This window comes from Equus asinus, chromosome 5, assembly GCF_041296235.1.
Source record: "Equus asinus isolate D_3611 breed Donkey chromosome 5, EquAss-T2T_v2, whole genome shotgun sequence".
NCBI lineage: Eukaryota > Metazoa > Chordata > Mammalia > Perissodactyla > Equidae > Equus > Equus asinus.
In genome coordinates, this window is record NC_091794.1 from 78,109,133 (window position 1) to 78,129,531 (window position 20,399).

The 20,399-nt window shown below is 35.4% G+C and overlaps 1 protein-coding gene across 2 annotated transcripts in view; it reads left to right on the top strand.

Annotated features, from left to right (window-relative positions):
* The window catches only part of TESK2 (testis associated actin remodelling kinase 2), a 130,406-nt gene that overhangs the window by 21,401 nt on the left and 88,606 nt on the right, over positions 1–20,399 (top strand). For both annotated transcript variants that reach the window (XM_044770671.2, XM_044770672.2), the window contains exon 2: positions 636–946. In XM_044770671.2, the coding sequence (XP_044626606.1) occupies positions 725–946 (222 nt within the window). In that variant the 5' untranslated portion in view covers positions 636–724. The remainder of the gene's footprint in view (positions 1–635; positions 947–20,399) is intronic.

Genomic DNA, 20,399 nt, shown 5'->3' on the forward strand with positions numbered 1-20,399 from the left:
GAGCACGTGAACTTAACCATTCGGCCACGGGGCCGGCTCTAACAATGAGTTTTTAACTTGCTTTTGGATATAGTTTTCCTCTTTTAAAATGATATAATTTTATAGTATAAAATCTTTGTCATCTTTGTTTTATATATTTGGGATTAATAAATTTTCAACAGAAGAGAAAATTATGTGAGGCTGTGGAGGACATTGGTAGGAGCACAGGCTTTTGAATTGGAGTCTTGCATTTGAATTTTATCTCTGCCACTTAGTGACTGTATGATTACTTCTCTGTGAAATGAACATAATAACACTTATATCATGGATTATTTGAGAATCAGATGACATCACATGTGTATGGCTCTTATACAAAGTTTCCTAAATAGTAGGTGTTCAATGAATGATAGATATTATCATTATTTTGTTTTTAGAATGTACTCGATAATCTTCGTTATAATCTACTCATGTTAAAGACTATCTACATCTTAGGCTTTAAATATATCAGTATTTTTTGAAGATAAAGGTATAAAGTGTTTTTTACATCTGAAAATAGGAGCTAGAATGTGAGAGGAGATATTTTTACGTTAATAGTTCATTGGTTTGCATGAATTTATTCATTAATGGTTTTAATATCTTTTTGATCTCTTGTTTAGTGTCAAACCGGAAGAGAAGTAGGCGTCAACAAAACTTTATTATGCGTGGAGTTCCTTCTTAAGAGAAGAAAAAAGTGATTATTGAGACTATGGATCGGAGCAAACGGAATTCAATTGCAGGATTTCCTCCACGTGTGGAGCGTCTGGAAGATTTTGAAGGAGGTGGCGGAGGAGATGGGAACATGACCCAGGTGGGAAGGGTTTGGCCTTCTTCATATCGAGCTCTTATAAGTGCCTTTTCCAGACTGACGCGTTTAGATGACTTCACCTGTGAAAAAATAGGGTCTGGCTTCTTCTCTGAAGTGTTCAAGGTGAGTGATGCCTCAGCTTTTCTCACACTGTCTTGTTGATAGTCAGCTTCACTGCAGAGTTGATAGTTGTGTTTAATTAGGAGATAGGCTTTGCCTAGTCAGGGTGCTGTGGATCACGAGCAGTGTTCTAAACCCTCTTGTCAAGCTCTTTATGAACTTGTAAGATATTTTATGTCTTTTAATTATAAAAATAATACGTGCTCATCAAAAATCCAAATAATGTAAGTCTTTTCCATTCCCCCTGCCTCTCTCTCTCTATATATAATATATATAAATATATATAAAATATATATAATATATATAAAATATATATTATATATATATATAAATCTCCACACTATATATATAAAATCTCCAATAATGACCTCTATTAACAATTTGGTATGTATACTTCTGGACCCTTTTCTGTACTTATGCAGTCATACGTCGCTTAATGATAGGGATATATTTTGAGAAATGTGTTGTTAGGTGATTTTGTTGTGTGAACATCATAGCGTGTACTTACACAAACGTGGGTGTGTAGGCTACTACACACTTAGGCTGTGTGGTACTAATCTTAGGAGTCCACTGTCATATATGCGGTCTGTTGTTGACCAAAACATTGTTATGTGGCACGTGACTTAGATATATTAGACACACACATCATATATACATATGTAACCATTTATACATACATATAAAAAGATATATATACTCACACATATAGTTTTTGTTTGCTTTTTTAATAAAATTGAGCTCTTAATACTCTCAAGCTATCGTGTTTCCCTAGTTCATTTACTCCCCAAGAGGATTATTTATCTTTTCTTCTCTCATCAAACTCCCAGTACTTCTCTCTAGTCCTCACTCTCAGTGACAAGTGTGCTTCCTAATTCGCTTAGAAAATTGAAGCAAGCAGAAGAGAACTTCCACAGCCTCTCATATCACCACAAATGGCTACTAACCCACATCTTTACCCACTTACTGGGCTTTTATATAGGTCATTATGGGTGAACTACCCATGTGCCAATCTAAGCCGTGTTTCCATTTGTATTGTATATCCTCTTTCATTTGCCTACTTAAAGACATTACCTAGGAAGTCTCCCCTCTGTTTCCTGTATCATATTTCACTCTGTTAAATTATCTCTATCAGCATGTAAACATTTTATTTCTCGCACCTTAAAAATATCTTTAGAGGGGAAAAAAACCTCATTTTGACCCTGTCATTTCCTGTAGCTATATTCCCTCATGCCTTATTCTTTTTGGACCAAAACTTCCCCTTAGAGTTGTCTCCGCTCACCGTTTCCAGTTCCTTTCCTCTTATTCTCTCTCAAAAAATTTTTTTTCATCGTGGTAAAATATATGTAACAGAAATTTACCATTTTAACTATATTTAAGGATACAGTTCAGTGGCATTAAGTACGTTTACATTGTTGTGTAACCATCATCATTATCCATTTCCAGAACTTTTTCATCATCCTAAACAGAAACTTTGTACCCATTAAACTTTTTAAGGAACCATCATACTATTTTCCACAGAGGCTGCACCATTTTACATTCCCACCAGCAATGTACAGGAGTTTCAGTTTCTCCACATTCTCAGCAACACTTGTTATTTTTCATTTTTTAAAAAATACTAGCAATCTTAGTGAGTGTGAGGTGGTGTCTCATTGTGATTTTGATTTGCATTTCTCTAAAATGGCTAATGATACTGAGCATATTTTCATGTGCTTATTATAAGCCTTTTGTGTATTTTCTTTGGAGCAATGTCTATTCAAGTCCTTTGCCCATTTTTGAATTGGATTGGCTTTGTATATAAGGAATATTTATATATCCCTTATCAGATATATGATTTAAAAATATTTTCTCCTGTAGGTTGTCTTTTCACTCTCTTGATGGTGTCCTTTGATGCACACAAAATTTTAATTCTAAGTCCTATTTATCTATTTTTTCTTTTGTTGCCTCTGCAGTTGGTATAATAGCCAAGAAATCATTGCCAAATCCAATATCATGAATATTTTCCCCAATGTTTTCTTCTAAGAGTTTTATAGTTTTACCTTTTACATTTAGATCTTTGATCCATATAAGTTAATTTTTGTATATGGTGTAAGGTAAAGGTCTAACTTCATTCGTTTGCATGTGGATATCCATTTTTCCCAGCACCATTTGTTAAGAAAATATGTTCTTTCCCTATTGAATGGTCTTGGCACCTTGTCGAAAATTGGTTGACCATATGTGCTAGGGTTGATAACTCGTTTTAATTTGTATCAGCTCTGATTATCCATGAAGTCCTTTTATGTTTATATTAAGTCCATTTATATAATTTGTTTATATTTTTATTTATCTTTTTATTATGTTAAATTTTAAAAAGTTGTTTATATATCCTGATAATTCTTTTTCTTTCTTTTTTTGTGAGGAAGATTGGCCATGAGCTAACAACTGTTGCCAGTCTTCCTCTTTTTGCTTGAGGAAGATTGCCACTGAGCTAACATCTGTGCCAGGCTTCCTCTATTTTATGTGGAATGCTGCCACAGCATGGCTTGACGAGCAGTGCTAGGTGCATGCCCAGGATCTGAACCTGCAAACCCTGGGCCACTGAAGTGGAGCATGTGAACTTTACTACTACCACACCAGGCTGCCCCTGTGGTAGTAATTCTTTTTTTGTTTTTTTTTTTTTGAGGAAGATTAGCCCTGAGCTAACTACTGCCAATCCCCCTCTTTTTGCTGAGGAAGACTGGCCCTGAGCTAACATCCATGCCCATCTTTCTCTACTTTATATGTGGGACGCCTACGACAGCATGGCTTTTTTGCCAAGTGGTGCCATGTCTGCACTCGGGATCCGAACAGGTGAACCCCGGGCCGTCGAAGCAGAACGTGCGCACTTAACCGCTGTGCCGCCGGGCTGGCCCCATGAAGTAGTCTTTTAATTGGTATTTTTAGACCATTGATATTTAAGATGATTATTGATATAGTTGGATTACTATCTACCATATTTGTTACCATTTTCTATTTTTGCCCTTTTTCTTTGTTCCTATTTCTTTCTTCCACACTTTTTCTGCCTTTTCTCATTGTATTTTTATTGAGGTCACTTTGGTTTATACCATTATATAAGTTCCAGGTGTACCTCATTATATTTTGATTTCTGTATAGATTACATCATGTTCACCACCCAAAGACTGCCATCTGTCACCATACACATGTGCCCAGTCACCCCTTACACTTTCCTCCCTCCCCGCTTCCCCTCTGGTAAGCACCAATCTAATCTCTGTATCTGTGTGTTTGTTTGTTGTTGTTTTTGTCTTCTACTTATGAGTGAGATCATACAGTATTTGACTTTCTCCCTCTGACTTACTTTGCTTAGCGTAATACCCTCAAGGTCCATCCATATTGTCACAAATGGCAAGATTTTGTCTTTTTTTATGTCTGAGTAGTAGTCCATCGTGTATATATACCACATCTTTTTCATCCATTCGTCCCTTGGTGGGCACTTAGGTTGTTTCCAAGTCTTGGCTATTGTGAATAATGCTGCAGTGAACATAGGGGTGCATATATCTTTATGCATTCGTGTTTTCATGTTCTTTGGATAAATACCCAGCAGTAGAATAGCTGGATCATATGGTAGATGTATTAATTTTTTTGAGGAATTTCCATGCTGTTTTGTATAGTGGCTGCACCAGTTTGCACTCATGCAGCATACAGCAGTGTATGAGAGTTCCCTTTTCTCCATCCTCTCCAACACTTGTTATTGCTTGTTTTGTTCATTATAGCCATTCTAATGGACATGAGGTGATATCGCATTGTCATTTGATTTGCATTTCCCTAATAATTAGTGATGTTGAACATCTCTTCATGTGCCTTTTGGCCATCTGTACACCTTCTTTGGAAAAATGTCTGTTCAGAACTTTTGTCCACTTTTTAGTTGGGTCGTTAGTTTTCTTGTCATTGAAATGTATAAGTTCTTTATATATTTTGGATATTAACCCCTTATCAAATATATGGTTTGCAAATATCTTCTCCCAGTCTTTGGCTTGTCCTTTCATTCTTTTGACACTTTTTGTTTTGTTGATGGTTTCCTTTGCTGTGCAGAAGCTTTTTAGGTTGATGTATTCCCATTTGTTTGTTTTCCTTGCCTGATCAGGCATGATATTTGAAATTATGCTGCTAAGACCCATGTCGAAGAGCATACTGCCTATGTTTTCTTCTATAAGTTTTATGGTTTCAGGTCTTACATTCAAGTCTTTAATCCATGTTGACTTGATTTTTGTGTATGGTATAAGATAATGGTCTACTTTTATTCTTTTGCATGTGGCTGTCCAGTTTTCCCAGCACCATTTATTGATGAAACTTTGGTTTCTCCATTGTATGTTCTTGGTTCCCTTGTCAAAAATTAGCCATCCATAGATGTGTAGGTGTATTTCTGGGCTCTCGATTCTGTTCCATTGATCTGTGTGTCTGTTTTTGTGCCAGTACCTTGCTGTTTTGATTACTATAGCTTTGTAGTATATTTTGAAATCAGGGAGTGTGATACCTTCATCTTTGTTCTTTTTTCTCAGGATTCCTTTGGCTATTTGGGGTCTTTTGTTGTTCCATATAAAGTTTAGGATTCTTTGTCCTATTTTTGTGAAAAATGACTTTGGAACTTTGATAGGGATTGCATTGAATCTGTAGATTGCTTTAGGAAGTATAGACATTTTAACTATGTTAATTCTTCCAATCCAAGAGCATGGAATATCTTTCCATTTCTTTGTGACTTCTTCAGTTTCTTTCAATAATGTTTTATAGTTTTCAGTGTACAAGTCTTTCACCTCTTTGGTTATGTTTATTCCTAGGTATTTTATTGTTTTTCTTGCAATTGTATATGGGATTGTATTCTTAATTTCTCTTTTTGCTACTTTGTTGTTAGTGTATAGAAATGCAACTGATTTTTGTATGTTGATTTTTGTATTCTGCAGCTTTACTGTATTCATTTATTATGTCTAAAAGCTTTTTGGTGGATTCTTTAGGGTTTCCTACATATAAAATCATGTCATCTGCTCATAGTGACAGTTTCACTTCTTCCTTTCCAATTTGGATCCCTTTTGTTTCTTTTTCTTGCCTGATTGCTCTGGCTAGGACTTCCAATACTATGTTAAATAAGAGTGGTAAAAATAGGTATCCTTGTCTGATCCCTGTTCTTAAAGGGATAACTTTCAGTTTTTCTCTGTTAAGTATGATACTAGCTGTGGGTTTGTCATATATGGCCTTTATTATATTGAGGTATTTTTCTTCTCTACCCATTTTATTCAGAGTTTTTATCGTAAGTGGATGCTGTATCTTGTCAAATGCTTTCCATCTACTGAGAGGATCATGTGATTTTTATTTTTCATTTTGTTAATGTAGTGTATCATGTTGATTGATTTGCAGACGTTGAAACATCACTGTATCCCTGGAATAAATCATGGTGTATGATCTTTTTAATGTATTGTTGTATTTGATTTGCTAGTGTTTTGTTCAAGATTTTTGCATTGATGTTCATCAACAATATTGGCCTATAATTTTCTTTCTTTTTTTTTTGAGGAAGATTAGCCCTGAAGTAACATCCACTACCAGTCCTCCTCTTTTTACTGAGGAAGATTGGCCCTGAGTTAGTATCTGTGCCCATCTTCCTCTATTTTATATGTAGGATACCTGCCACAGAATAGCTTGATGAGCGGTGTGTAGGTTTGCACCCATGATCCGAACCTATGAACCCCGGGGCCACTGAAGTGGAGTGTGCAGACTTAACTGCTACACCCCCAGGCCGGCCCCTGTAGTTTTCTTTTTTTGTATTGTCCTCATCTGGTTTTTGTATCAGGGTAATGTTGACCTTGTTGAAGGAGTTAGGAAGCCTCCCCTCCTCTGCAATCTTTTTTGAAGTTTGAGAAGGATAGCTATTAAATCTTCTTTGAATGTTTGGTAGAATTCACCAGGGAAGCCATCTCGTCCTAGACTTTTATTGTTTGGGAAGTTTTTGATTACTGTTTTGATCTCCTTACTGGCGATTAGTCTATTCAAATTCTCTTTGTTCTTGGTTCAGTTTTCAAAAGTTATATGATTCTAAGAATTTATCCATTTCTTCTTGGTTATCCAATTTGTTGGTGTATAGTTTTTCATAGTATTCTCTTATAATCATTTATATTTCTGTGGTATCCTTTGCAATTCCTCTTCATTTCTGGCTTTATTTATTTGAACCTTCTCTCTTTTTTCCTTAGTGAGTCTGGCTACAGGTTTGTCAGTTTTTTTTATCTTGCTTTTTGTCAATTTAATTAAGCATTTTATATAATTCCATTTTCTCTTCTTTCTTAGCACATCAGTTATACTTCTTTTTTTTTTCCCCCCTGAGGGAAATTAGCCTTGAGCTAACATCTGCTGCCACTCCTCCTCTTTTTGGTGAGGAAGACTGGCTCTGAGCTAACATCCATGCCCATCTTCCTCTATTTTATGTGGGATGCCTACCACAGCATGGCCTGACAAGCAGTGCATAGGTCTGCACCTGGGATCTCAACTGGTGAACCCTGGGCCGCCGAAGCGGAATATAGGAACTTAACCACTGTGCCACTGGGCTGGCCCCAGTTATACTTCTTTTTTTACTTTATTCGGTGGTTACTCTAGAGTTTGCAGTATACCTTTACAACTAATCCAAGTCACTTTCAAATAATACTATACCACTTCACAGGTAGTATAAGTACCTTATAATAACAAAATATTCCTAATTATTCCCTCTTGTCCCTTGTAGCATTGCTGTCATTCGTCTTACTTATACCTCATTTAAACTTAAGCATATATAAGCATGCACACACATATAAGCATACATAATTGAATACATTGTTACTGTTATTTTGAACAAACTGTGATCTGTTGCTCAATTAAGATCTGATGCTTCTTCATTTATTCATTCTGTAATGCTCTTCCTGTCTTTATGTAGGTCTGAGTTTTTGGCCTGTTATCATTTTCCTCTCTGAAGAACTTCTTTTAATGTTTCTTGCATGGCAAGTATCCTGGCAACAGATCCTCTCAATTTCTGTTGTGTGATAAAGTCTTTATTTGTCCTTCACTTTTGAAGGATAATTTTACAGAGTACAGAATTCTAGGTTGATGGTTTTTTCTTTCAACATTTTAAATACTTCTTTCTCTCTCTTGCTTGCATAGTTCATGAGAAGTTGGATGTAGTTCTTATCTTTGTTCCTCTATAGGTAAGGTGTTTTTTTCCTCTGGCTTCTTTCAGGATTTTTTCTTTATCTTTGATCTTCTGAAGGTTGACTATGATAGGCGTAGTTTTTTTGGCAATCCTCCTGCTTGGTGTTCTCTGAGCTTCCTAGATCTGTGGTTTAGTGTCTGACATTAATTTGGGGAAATTCTCAGTCATTATTGCTTCAAATATCGTTTCTGTTCCTTTCTCTCTTTCTTCTCTTGGTATTCCCTTTTTGCGTATGTTACATCTTTTGTATCTGTCCCATGGTTCCTGGATATTCTTTTCCTTTTCTCAGTCTTTTTTTCTCTTTGCTCTTGAGTTTTGGAAGTTTCTATTGTCATATCCTCAAGCTCAGAGATTCTTCTTCAGCTGCTCATTCTAATGAGCCTATCAAAGGCATTCTTTTTATTTATTTTGTTTTTTATCTCTAGCATTTCCTTTTGATTCTCTCTTAGAATTTCTTTCTCTCTGTTTACATTATCTGTGTGTTCTTGCATCTTGTCTACTCTTTCCATTAAAGCCCTTAGGTTATCAATTATAGTTTTTAAAAATTCTTACTCTGATAATTCCAGCATTCTTCCCATATCTGACTCTGGTTCTGATGCTTGTTCAGTCTCTTCAAACTGTGTTTTTTGTCTTTTAGTATGAAGTGTAATTTTTTTGTTGGAAGGTAGACGTGATGTACTGGGTATAAGGATCTGTAAAAGGCCTTTAGTAATGTAGTGGTAAGGTGTGTATGTGTGTGAAAGAATTCTATAGTCCTATGAGGAGGTCTCAGTCTTTTGGTGAGCCTGTGCCCTTTGACTGTGAACTTCATCAGTGCTTCTCTCTTTTTTTTTTTTACCTCCTTAGACGGGGTAGGATGGCTAGAGTAGGCGAGAGTTTGGGTAATTCCCTTCCCTTACATGGAAGGCTAGAGCTGGTTGGAGTTGGGTGTTTTCCTCCCCTCAAGTAGGTTAGGCTCTGATAAAACCCCAATAGGTTAGCATCTGGTAAATAGTTTCTCCTGAGGGCATGCTTTAAGAACAGAATCCTCTGGTATATTTCAAAATGGTTCCTTTTCCCTCCCGTGGCCAGAAGCTAGAGGAGATTTTTCTCCAGTCTTCACTGTGAGAACCGGGTAGAGCTCCTGGAGGTAAAACTCACAGAAATGTTGGGGGACCCCTATGACTGGATCCCCCTGGAGTTTTTAACTCTCCAAGTTGTCCATACTGAGCCTCCAGCAATTTGTCAATTACAGTTCGGGTTTTCCTACCCCAGCAGTGGCTCCTCCAGAGGTTTCTGCTCATCAGTTTCTGCTCTGGTAAGTTTTGGTTCTCTGTATCTGCGTGTCTGTCTCTTCAGTTTTGGGGGCAGTGGGTTGCCTTGTGACCTCACTCTTCTGAGGGATATAAAAAGAGTTGTTGATTTTTCATTTTGTTCAGCTTTTTACTTATAGGATGTAGTGGTGACTTCCATGCTTCTTGCATATGGGACTAGAAACCATAAATCAAAATTAATTTTTAAGAATGGACTGTGCTGGTGCTGGCCCAGTGGTATAGTACTTAAGTTCATGTGCTCCACTTTGGTGGCCTGGGGTTTGCAGGTTTGGATCCTTGGCACGGACCTATGCACCATTCATCAAGTCATGCAGTGGCGGTGTCCCATGTACAAAATAGAGGAAGATTGCCACAGATGTTAGCTCAGCGACAGTCTTCCTCAAGCAAAAAGAGAAAGATTGGTAACAGATGTTAGCTCAGGGTCAATCTGCCTCACCAAAAAAAAAAAAAAAAAAAAAAGTGGGAGTAGGAAAGGTCTTTCTAACTATGACTCAGAATTCAAAAGCCATAGAAATTATTTTGATAATTTCACCCACCCCAAAATTACAAACTAATTTCTGCACGACAAAAAAATCATAAGAAAAGTCAAAAGAAAGAACAAACTGGGGGGAAAATGTCTTCCATTTCATGAACAAAGTGTTAGTCTCCTAATATATAGTGCCTAGAAATCAGTAGAAAAACCAATACTCAGTAGGAAAGCTGAGCTAGGTTATAAACAGAATGCTTTCAAGCAAGGAAACATAAATGTCTGTCAAATATACAAAAAGATGCCCAACCTCCCAAAAAATGAGCAATGTAAATTAAGATACAACAGATACCATTTTAACCATCATGTATCAAAACCCCAAAAGTTTGATAATACATTATTTTGGTGAGGCTGTGGGAAAATAGGTGCTTTCATATATTAGTGGTGGGAAAGTCAAGTGGTCAATCTCTATAGTGGGAGGAGGGTGCAATTCGGAAATAGCTATCAAAATTACAAATGTATATTTTCTTTGATCTAGCTAGCAATCCCACTTTTGGAGATTATCCTCCAGATATGCTGAAGGTGAGGAAGATTGTCACTGAGCTGACTTGACGTCTGTGCTAATCGTCCTCTATTTTATATGGGATGCTGCAACAGTGTGGCTTGAGTGGTGCTAGGTCCACGCCCTGGATCTGAACCTGTGAACCCCAGGCCGCTGAAGTAGAGCGTCTAAACTTAACCACTCGCCACTGGGCCAGCCCCCAGAATTCTATTCTTATTTCAGTTTTCCCCAGTGTTTATTTTCTAATATGTGCATTTAAACTTTAAGGTTTCCTGTTGATTTGTCCATATCACAGGCTTTTATGTGTTCTCATCATTGCTAAATGTAATTTGGTTTGATTCCCTTTTTAATCTAAGAATTATATAAAAGAAAGTAGAAAGTTTTAAAATTTCTACATGGTGAGTTTTTCTGGTAATTGTTTGATAGTTAATTTCTAATTCTAGTGTATCATGATCAGAGAAAATGGCCTATATGATGTCTGCCTTTTGGAGTATATTTAGATGCTGTTTTGGCTTAACATATGGTCATATTTTTGAATGCTACAAATGTGTTTGAAACAAATATGAATTCTTTGTTTTGTTTCTTTGCTTAAAGTTCTACATATCTCTATTAGATCAAGCTTTTGTATTGTATTATTCAGATGTTCTATGGCCTTACTTATTTTGGTCTAATTGATGTATTTCTTAGGAAAAGTTCTATTAATATTTCCTAATGTGTTTATAGATTTCTCCTTATGTTTCTCTCAGTATGTTGTTTGTTTCTAAGCTATCTTGTGAGGTAGATGTTAATAGAAGCTCATGATTATTATTGGCTTGTACACTATAGATGGATTGTCTATTTTGTAAATATTGGTTGTCTATTTTTGTCCCATTTTATGCTTTTAGCTTTAATTTCTATTTTACCTTATGGCAATATCACATACCTTCTTCCTTGTATGCATTTGCGTATTGTTTTGGTTAGTATTTTCCCAGTATATCTTTTTTCATCTCTATTTTTATTCTATCTGTTATAGTACATTTTTTATGTGTGTCTTGTGAAAGTTTTATATTAAAATTTTTTTGATCCAAAGTTAAATTTGCCCGTAAAGAGACAGAGATTGTAACCTGTTTACATTTGTTATGATTACTTCTATCTTTATGTTGAATAAACTCTTAAATGGTAATTTAATGAGGACAGAATTTAGGACAACGGTTACTTTCTTTAGCCTTTTGAAAATACTCTTCCTTTTTTTCACTGACCACTATTCTTGCCGATAAGTTAATTCTTAGTCTAGTTGTTATTCCTTTTAGTTAGTCAGTCTTTTCTTTCTGGTAATTAGAATCATCTTTTTTTTTGTTCAGTAGTTTCACTGTGCTTGTCTAGGAGTGTATTTAATTACAGTTTATTCTGCTCAGGACGTGGTATACTCCTTCAGTTTAAGAACTGATGTTTGTCTTCAATTTTCGAAAATTCTTGGGGATCATCTTTTCAAATTCTGCTTTTTTCTCTCATCTCTTAAGGTACTATTACATACATATTGGATTGTCTTGTGCTATCTTTCATGTCTCTTAATTTCTCTTTTATATTTTTCATTTTCTTGCCTTTCTGTGCTACTTTTTTTGGAAGGGGGTGATTCTCAGCTTATTTTTCTACTTACCTAATTTTCATTTGAGTCTACTCTTGTTGAACCATGCATTGAGGTTTTTTATTTCAATTCCTGTGTTTTTCTTTTCTAGACTTTCTATTTGTTTTTCTTAAATGTGCTTCTCTTTTGTTTTCAAATATTCTATTTTTGCTTTTCTTAGAACATCTAGTTTTGTTTAATTTCAGTTGAGTTTATTTTTAAAATCACACGGTACAAACTCAAAAGGTATAAAGATTATTCAGTGAAAAATCATCTACCTTCTTCTGCCCGCTAGTTTTCCTCCCTGGAAAATAAATATTTATCTTACTAATCTGTGAGACTCCTTTATATCTGTCCTATGAATTGTAGATATTTTCCAAGCTTGCAGGGATTTTTAAACTAAGTTGTAGCAATTTTTGCAATTTAGAAATAGTTCGTTTTGTTGTTTACTGTCCTAATCTTTTCATTTCTGGCTTCCATTTCTTTTATTATTTAGAAAGGCTCTCTGTACTCCTAGATTATAAATAAAATTATCATTTTTTGAATCACTTTTATGATTTTACTACTTATATTTAAATATTTGATCCATCTGGAATTTATTTTTGTAGATGGCTACTCAGTTGTATCAGCAACATTTATTATATATTTAGTATGTTTCTCACTGATTGCAAATTTCACCTTTATTCTATACTAAAATTTCTTAAGTATTGTGGTCTGTTTCTGGACTTTATTCTATTGCATTGACCTCTCTATTCATATACCAGTACACAGTGGTTTTTTTTTTTTGAGGAAGATTAGCCCTGAGCTAACATCTGCCACCAATCTTCCTCTTTTTTTGCTGAGGAAGATTGGCCCTGAGCTAACATCTGTGCCCATCTCCCTCTATTTTATATATGAGACGCCTGCCACAGCATGGCTTGATAAGCTGTGCATAGGTCTGCACCCAACATCTGAACTGGTCAACCCCGGTCTGCTGAAGTGGAGTGTGCAAACTTAACTGCTACACCACCGGACCAGCCCTACACTGTTATAATTTAATCATTGTGGCTTTATTTTAGTATCTGGTTAGTCTAGTTCTTCATCATTATTTTTCCTTTTCAGAATTTTCTTGACATTTCTTCCTTATTTTTTATGTGAGTTTTAGAATCAGTTTGCCTGTTTCCAAAAATGTACTATTGCCATTTTTATTGAGATTAAATTTATAGATTAATTTAGGGAGAATTGATAGCTTTATGATATTGAGTCTTTTTATATAAGTACATGGCATGCTTTTACCTCTCTTCAAGTATTTTGTGTCTCTTGATAGACATTAAAAATTTTTTTAAATATATTTTTTACGTCTTACAATGTTTATTTTTAGTTTTTTTCTTTTCTGTTGCAGTTGTAAATGGGGATTCTTCTTTCATTATATTTTCTGTTGTTTGCATATAAGGGCTATTAATTTTTACATATTAATTTTTGATGCATCTAGTGTATTGAATTTTTTAATGTTTGTTGTAAATTTTTTGTTGATTTGCTTTGGTTTTCCAGTATATAATCCTATCAGCTGTGAATGATGATAAATGTATTTATTTCCCATTTTTGTACCTCACTTATCTTTTTCTCAACAAATTGCATTGACTAGTTCTTCCTAAAATGTTAGATAATAGTAATATTTGACATCTTTGTCTTGTTCTTGACTTTAATGGAAATACTTGTAGCGTTTCCTAATTAAATATGACTTGATTGGGGGCTGAAATAAAATCTTTTATTCTATTGGATCTTCAAAATCTTAACCAAAAAAATCTGTTTTGTTAGGAATTGTTTTTATGAAGAATGGATGTTGAATTTTACCAGATGTCTTTTCGGAGTCTGTGGTTTGGTGGCTAATTTTATGTGTTGACTTGACTGGGTCACGGAGTGCCCAGATAGTTGGTCAAATGTTATTCTAGGTGCATCTGTGAGAGAGAGAATGTTTTTGAGATGAGATTAACATTTGAATCACTCGACCGAATAAAGCAGATTGCCCTCCCTAATGTGGGTGGCCCTCATTCAATCATTTGAAGGCCCAATGGAACAAAAAGGCTGACTGTCCTGAGATTAAGAGGGAACTCCACTTGTCTGACTGGTTGAGCTAGGATATTGGTCTTTTTCTGCCTTCTGATTGGAACTGAAAGATTGGCTTTTCTTGGGCCTTGAACCTGCCAGGTTTTGGACTGGAACTTAGAACATAGACTCTTCTGATTCTCAGGCCTTTGGACTCAGTCTAAAATTATGCCATTGGCTCTGCTGGATCTCTGGCTTGCTGATTGCAGATCTTGGGACTTCTTAGCCTCCATAATTGTGTGAGCCAATTCCATACGATAAATGTCTTTCTCTCTGTATATATCCTCTTGGTTCTGTTTCTCTGGAGAACTTTAATACATATGGTGATAAAAATATTTTTCTCTTTTGATCTCTTAGAATTATAAGAATTCTTATATTAGTAGGTGTTCTAATAGTGAGCCATCCTTGCATTCCTGGTGTATTATTCTTTAATGTGCTGCCAACTTCTTTTTGGTCTGGTATTTTTGCCTTGATGCTTGTGAAAATGATCTGTGGTTTTCTCTTTCATGCTTTTGTTGTTGGGTTTTGCTAGCAATGTTGTGCTTGACCCATAAAAATAATTTGGAACTTTTTTCCCCCCCTGTGCTTTGGAACAGTTGAAATGGTATTGGAATAATTTATTCCTTAAATATTTGATAGAATTCCCTTGTGAAATGCTTGGCCAAGTACTTTGAAAACTTTTCCTATTCTTCTAGGGTGATTGATCTATTTAGATTTTTGTTTCTTTGGAGTCAATTTCGGTAAATTATATTTTACTAGAAAATTACTATTTCTTATAGGTATCTAATATGCTTGCATAGAGGTGAATAAATTTTGACCATTAAAAAATTGTGTGTGTTTGTTTTAAGTCCCTTTCAGATTAGTTGCAACTTTCGGAGTATGGATCCTGCTGCTGTTTGGTCTGCTGGTTCTTTTTCATTTCTCCTGTTGACTTATAATTTTTGTGTGTGTGTGTGAGGAAGATTGTCACTGAGCTAACATCTGTGCCAATCTTCCTCTATTTTGTATGTGGGACGCCACTGAAATGTGGCTTAACGAGCAGTGTGTAGATCCACATCTGGGATCTGAACCTGTGAACCCTGAGCCACCAAAGCAGAGCGTGTGAACGTAACCACTGTGCTGCTGGGCTGGCCCCAGACTTATAATTTTTATTGAAAGCCTGTCTTCAGGGGGAGATGTTTTCCCTGGGAGTTCTTATGTTCTAAGTTGTGGATGTGCCCCAGTACAGTGGTCTCACATTTGTCTCTGCTAGGATTGTATAGGTTTTGGATTTGAACCTAAAGGCTTTATTTTAATTTTTTGGCTCAGTCTTTCTGTACAGTGTGTATAGTACAAATCTCAATCTTGAACCTGATTCTCATAGTTGGCTCTTATTCCTCATTTAAGGCAATAGGGTCATTATCCCACTATAAATGCCTATTACAAAGTAGGAGAAAGCTATTTAATTGTATTTCATGGTATTTTAGAAAGTAATTAGTTAATTTTATGGCAAGAACATTATCATTGGGAAAGAGAAGAATAGATCTATTTATTTCTTCTCACATGTAATAGTTTGATACAGAGTTTGGCAAACTATAGCCCTTGGACCAAATCTAGCCTACTGCTTGTTTTGGTAAATAAAGTTTTTATTGGAATGCATCCACACCCATTTGCTAATGTATGTTCTATGGCTGCTTTTGTGCTACAATAACAGAGTCGAGTAGTTGCAGCAGAGACCATATGGCCTTTAAAGCCTAAGATATTTACTGTCTGACCCTTTACAGAAAGTTTGCCAACCCCTGGTCTAATAACTCGGTATTGCACAGCTAGGTGGTGGTTAGTTTTTATCTTTGAATACAAAGTACAGATGATTACAGAGCTTTAAAGGTCAGGTTAAATAAAAAGTGTATTAGAGGTAATAAAGGGAAATATTTGACTTCTAGTATAGGAAAAACAACTTATGCAGGTGACTTGAGAACTTTTAGTTGCCTTAGATAGTAAGAGAAAGACTGGTTGGTGGATGACTTCACACTGAGGAATGCGGATTTATGAGGCTTACTTGTATTCCTTTAAAATAATCCATATTTAGAATTTAGGACCCTGTCGTCATTCATCCTTACAAATAGACCTTAGCTATGTTATCTATTGAGTTTGTACTACAGTTAGTTCTGAAACCTGGCTTTAGATAAGTAACAAAGACTATTAGGCTAAAGTTTTGAAGGATGAAAAACCATGACTAGCAAAGTCCTCGTGATCTTTGTTGTACACTGTGTGGCTCCGTAGCCCCATGAATTACAATTAGAATAATTTGTCATTTTCTTTACCAAAAATTATTTAAAAAAATTATCTCATCTTAAACAATCTTACTTAGTTGTATAGCTGTAAAATTATCTGTTCAAACAGTTGGTTTGCAAGGAACATGGGCTCCTTTAGATTGTGACTGTCAGAGGTGCAGCACATTTCTTAAATTAACCAGCCTGGTAATTCTTTTGGTTAAACTTGGGCTATCTTTATGGATTGTAAATTTCTTAGGGCCTCAAAAATGATTAAACTGTTATTGGGTAACGTTTATTTTAGGTTGCAGTTAATTTATCATTGTTCTGCAGGTTACCATGGTAGAAGTAGAATGTTTTAAACATAAAATTCCTTTTCAATACCTACATAATTGTTGATTATGAGGAGAGAAAAAGACAGAGATAGAGAAGCTAGTACTTTTGTAGCGTGGGAAAGGTATGTGTAGAAGAAAATCTGAATTCATTAGTAGTTAAGCATAGTTCTATTTTTTCCATACTGTATGTTTTGGAATGTATGTGAATATTTAAAAAAAATGTATTTAAAAGATTGGTGTTATAATAGTTCCAAAAATGGATTTATTAAAAAACAACAACAACAAAGAAACTGCCTCTTTTAGGTGTATTCAGCTACTATATTTCACAAAAATATGTTTGTTTTTCCTCATACACTGTGGGTGGGAATGCAAACTGGTGCAGCCACTATGGAAAACAGTATGGAGATTTCTCAAAAAGTTAAAAATAGAAATACCTTATGACCCAGCCATCCCACTACTGAGTATCTATCCTAAGAACCTGAAATCAGCAATTCCAAGAGTCCCATGCACCCCTATGTTCGTCGCAGCATTATTTACAATAGCCAAGATGTGGAACCAACTTAAGTGCCCAGCAACTGATGATTGGATAAAGAAGATATGGTATATATACACAATGGAATACTACTCAGCCATAAAAAAGGACAAAATCGTTCCATTCGTAACAACATGGATGGACCTTGAGGGTATTATGTTAAGTGAAATAGGCCAGACAGAGAAAGACGAACTCTGTATGACTCCTCTCATAGGTGGAAGTTAACATATAGACAAGGAGAACTGATCGGTAGTTACCAGGGGAAAGGGAGTGGGGTCGGGGGAGGGCACAAAGGGTGAAGTGGTGTACCCACAACATGACTAACAATAATGTACAACTGAAATTTCACAAGGTTGTAAACTATCATAATCTTAATAAAAAAATATGTTTGTTTTTAAGGTTATTGATGAGTTTAGCTAATTTGCTCTTCTAGGACATAATTAAGACTGATGAACTAGGAAGTGATTCTCAATCAGGGAACAGTTTTGGCCCCCAAGGGACATTTGGCAATGTCTGGAGATATTTTTGTTTGTCCCAACTAGGTAAGGGGTGCTGCTGGCAGCTAGTGGGTGGAGGCCAGGGATGCCGCTAAACATCCCATGATGCACAAGACAGTCCTCCACAACAAAGAATTATCTGACCCAAAATGTCAATATTTCTGAGGTTATAAATTCCTGGCCTGAAAGTATTTTGTAACCTCTATTACTGAATTTGGGAAAAATATACTTTTAGAAACAAAATATGCTGGATTTTCATTTACAACCATTTGTGATCTTCAAATATTTTCCTTTGGTTGTTAATCTTTTCTGTTTCTTTTTTTTTTAAATGATGAAACAGAGATTAGAATAGTTTCATTTTTTCTAGGAAAATGACTTGGAGTATTTTGGATGTTAGTGAAATCTATTTAGGGAAGAACTGAAGTATGTGTAAATGGAGGTGACATGAGTGTGTGTACATTTGTAGAATAAGAGGAAAACGTAAAACCAAATGGCATAATGGTCTCAGCCTGTCACCCTCTGGTAAGTGGAAAATCTGTCTGGTTCCAGTGTAGCAGTGGCTGACAACCTGTTGAATGTTTCAAATTAAGAGTGCTTCTGTTGGGATACAGTAGAAGGCTCTTTTTTTTTTTTTTTATACTAATCCTTGTTTTGTTTAGGATATAATTAGAAGGAGACTTTCTAGGAAGGTGACTGTTCCAGTCTCTTGAGATAACTCAGGTACCCTTATTACCCCAAGAGATAGCTCTGTGTTTTAGTATGTATTATGAAAGCTGTAAAACCTGGAATCCCATTCCAAAAGAAAGTAGCAATGTAATTGATTTTTTTGTGAGAAAGATTGGTCCTGAGCTAACATTTGTTGTCAATCTTTCTCTTTTTTTTTTTTTCTCCCCAAAGCCCCAGTACATAGTCGTATATCCTAGTTGTAGGTCCTTCTAGTTCTTCTATGTGGGATGCCACCACAGCATGGCTTGATGAGTGATGTGCAGGTCTATGCCCAGGATCTGAACCTGTGAACCCCCAGCCACTGAAGCAGAGCACACAAACCTAACCACTATGCCACCAGGCCATGCTCCTAGCTTTTGTTATTTTTAATGTTGTTGTTTTCTTGCTTTCAGTTTTACATGATGGTTCAAATTTATTGATCTTAGATCAGCCCACTATTTTTTAAATGTGATTTCATTTTTGATGGTTATGTGAAATCAGATTCTTTTTTTTTTACCTTTATCATATTTTTCATAGAATGATTGACTGTTGTCTCCTTTGTGCCTCCTGTATACCTTGCACAGACTTTTATCAGAGCAATGATACATTTTATGGCATTTGTTTACATCTTTGCCTTTCTCTGTTAGATCAAAACTCCCTGTGTTTTACATCTTTGCGTCTTTGGTATCTAGCACAGATTCTGCCACATAGATGGCACTCATTGAATATTTGTTACGTGAAGAAAAAAACTCCCAGATATATACAATAAAAATACATGCAGAGAGACTGGGGTGCTAGACTGTCTCAGTTTGAAACTTAGCTCTGCCACTTACAAACTTTCTGAGCTTGGGCAAGTTACTTCTGTGCCTCTGTTTCCTCATCTGCAAAATGGAGATAATAATAGTACCTACCCTATGGGGTTCTTCAGAAGCTGTAATGAGCTAGTATGTATAAAGTGCTTAGAATAATGTCTAACACATAATATATCCTATATAAGGGCTAGTTATTATCTATACAGTTAAGATCTATTGAGTTCTTTGTGCTAAGTACTGTGTTAAGAACTTGAATACATTATCTTTTTAAATTCCCACAGCAATTCTATAAGTAGTTACACTTCCATTATATAAATGAGGAAATTGAGACTCAAAAATGTTTAGTATGTTGCCAAATATATTACAAGTAAATAGTACAGCAACTAGGATTGGAATTCATATCTACTTAATTGATGAACATCTAATTTTGATTTAATATACAAGAAAGAACTAGATTATTTTATTAATTTTTATGTATTTATGCTATATTTTGGAATGATATATGCAGACTTTCTTATAGAATTTAACCTGATTCAGTTTGTGCAGCAAGTACATAACCAGTTATATAAGGTAAAGGCTTAAGTTCCTACTTTTCCCCGGATATATTTTCCTAAATTGACAGCACTGTGTCTGAAAATGCCAAGCTATGAGTAACAGTAAACATACAAACTAAAAGAGCCAGATATCTGCCATCTGCTTGGTACTGAAAAATTAATTTATTCACATTCATGGTTATACATTTATTATTTAGTGCACAGGGAGTTTGTCATGCAAACTTAAATCAGTAGCGTTATTAACAGTTGTGGTATAAGGAAAGGAAGGGGAATATTTTAGTACGTGGATGTTGTTTTATTTTTGTTTTGAGGAAGGTAAAGGTTTGTGTTATCTGGTAGCTTTATGTGAGAAGTAAGACACTGGGTCTCAAAATACTAGTATTGCTGCAGTGGTCTCAGTGCCCCAAGTGACTGTAATTTTTTAGCCCCTTAAAGGATAATTTGTGAAATTTGCAAGAAAGTGCATCTTTTCTCTTTTAAATGTGATCATTATTGCAACCTGAATCTACAAATACTCGAGAATTTTTCTCAAATTGTCTGTATTT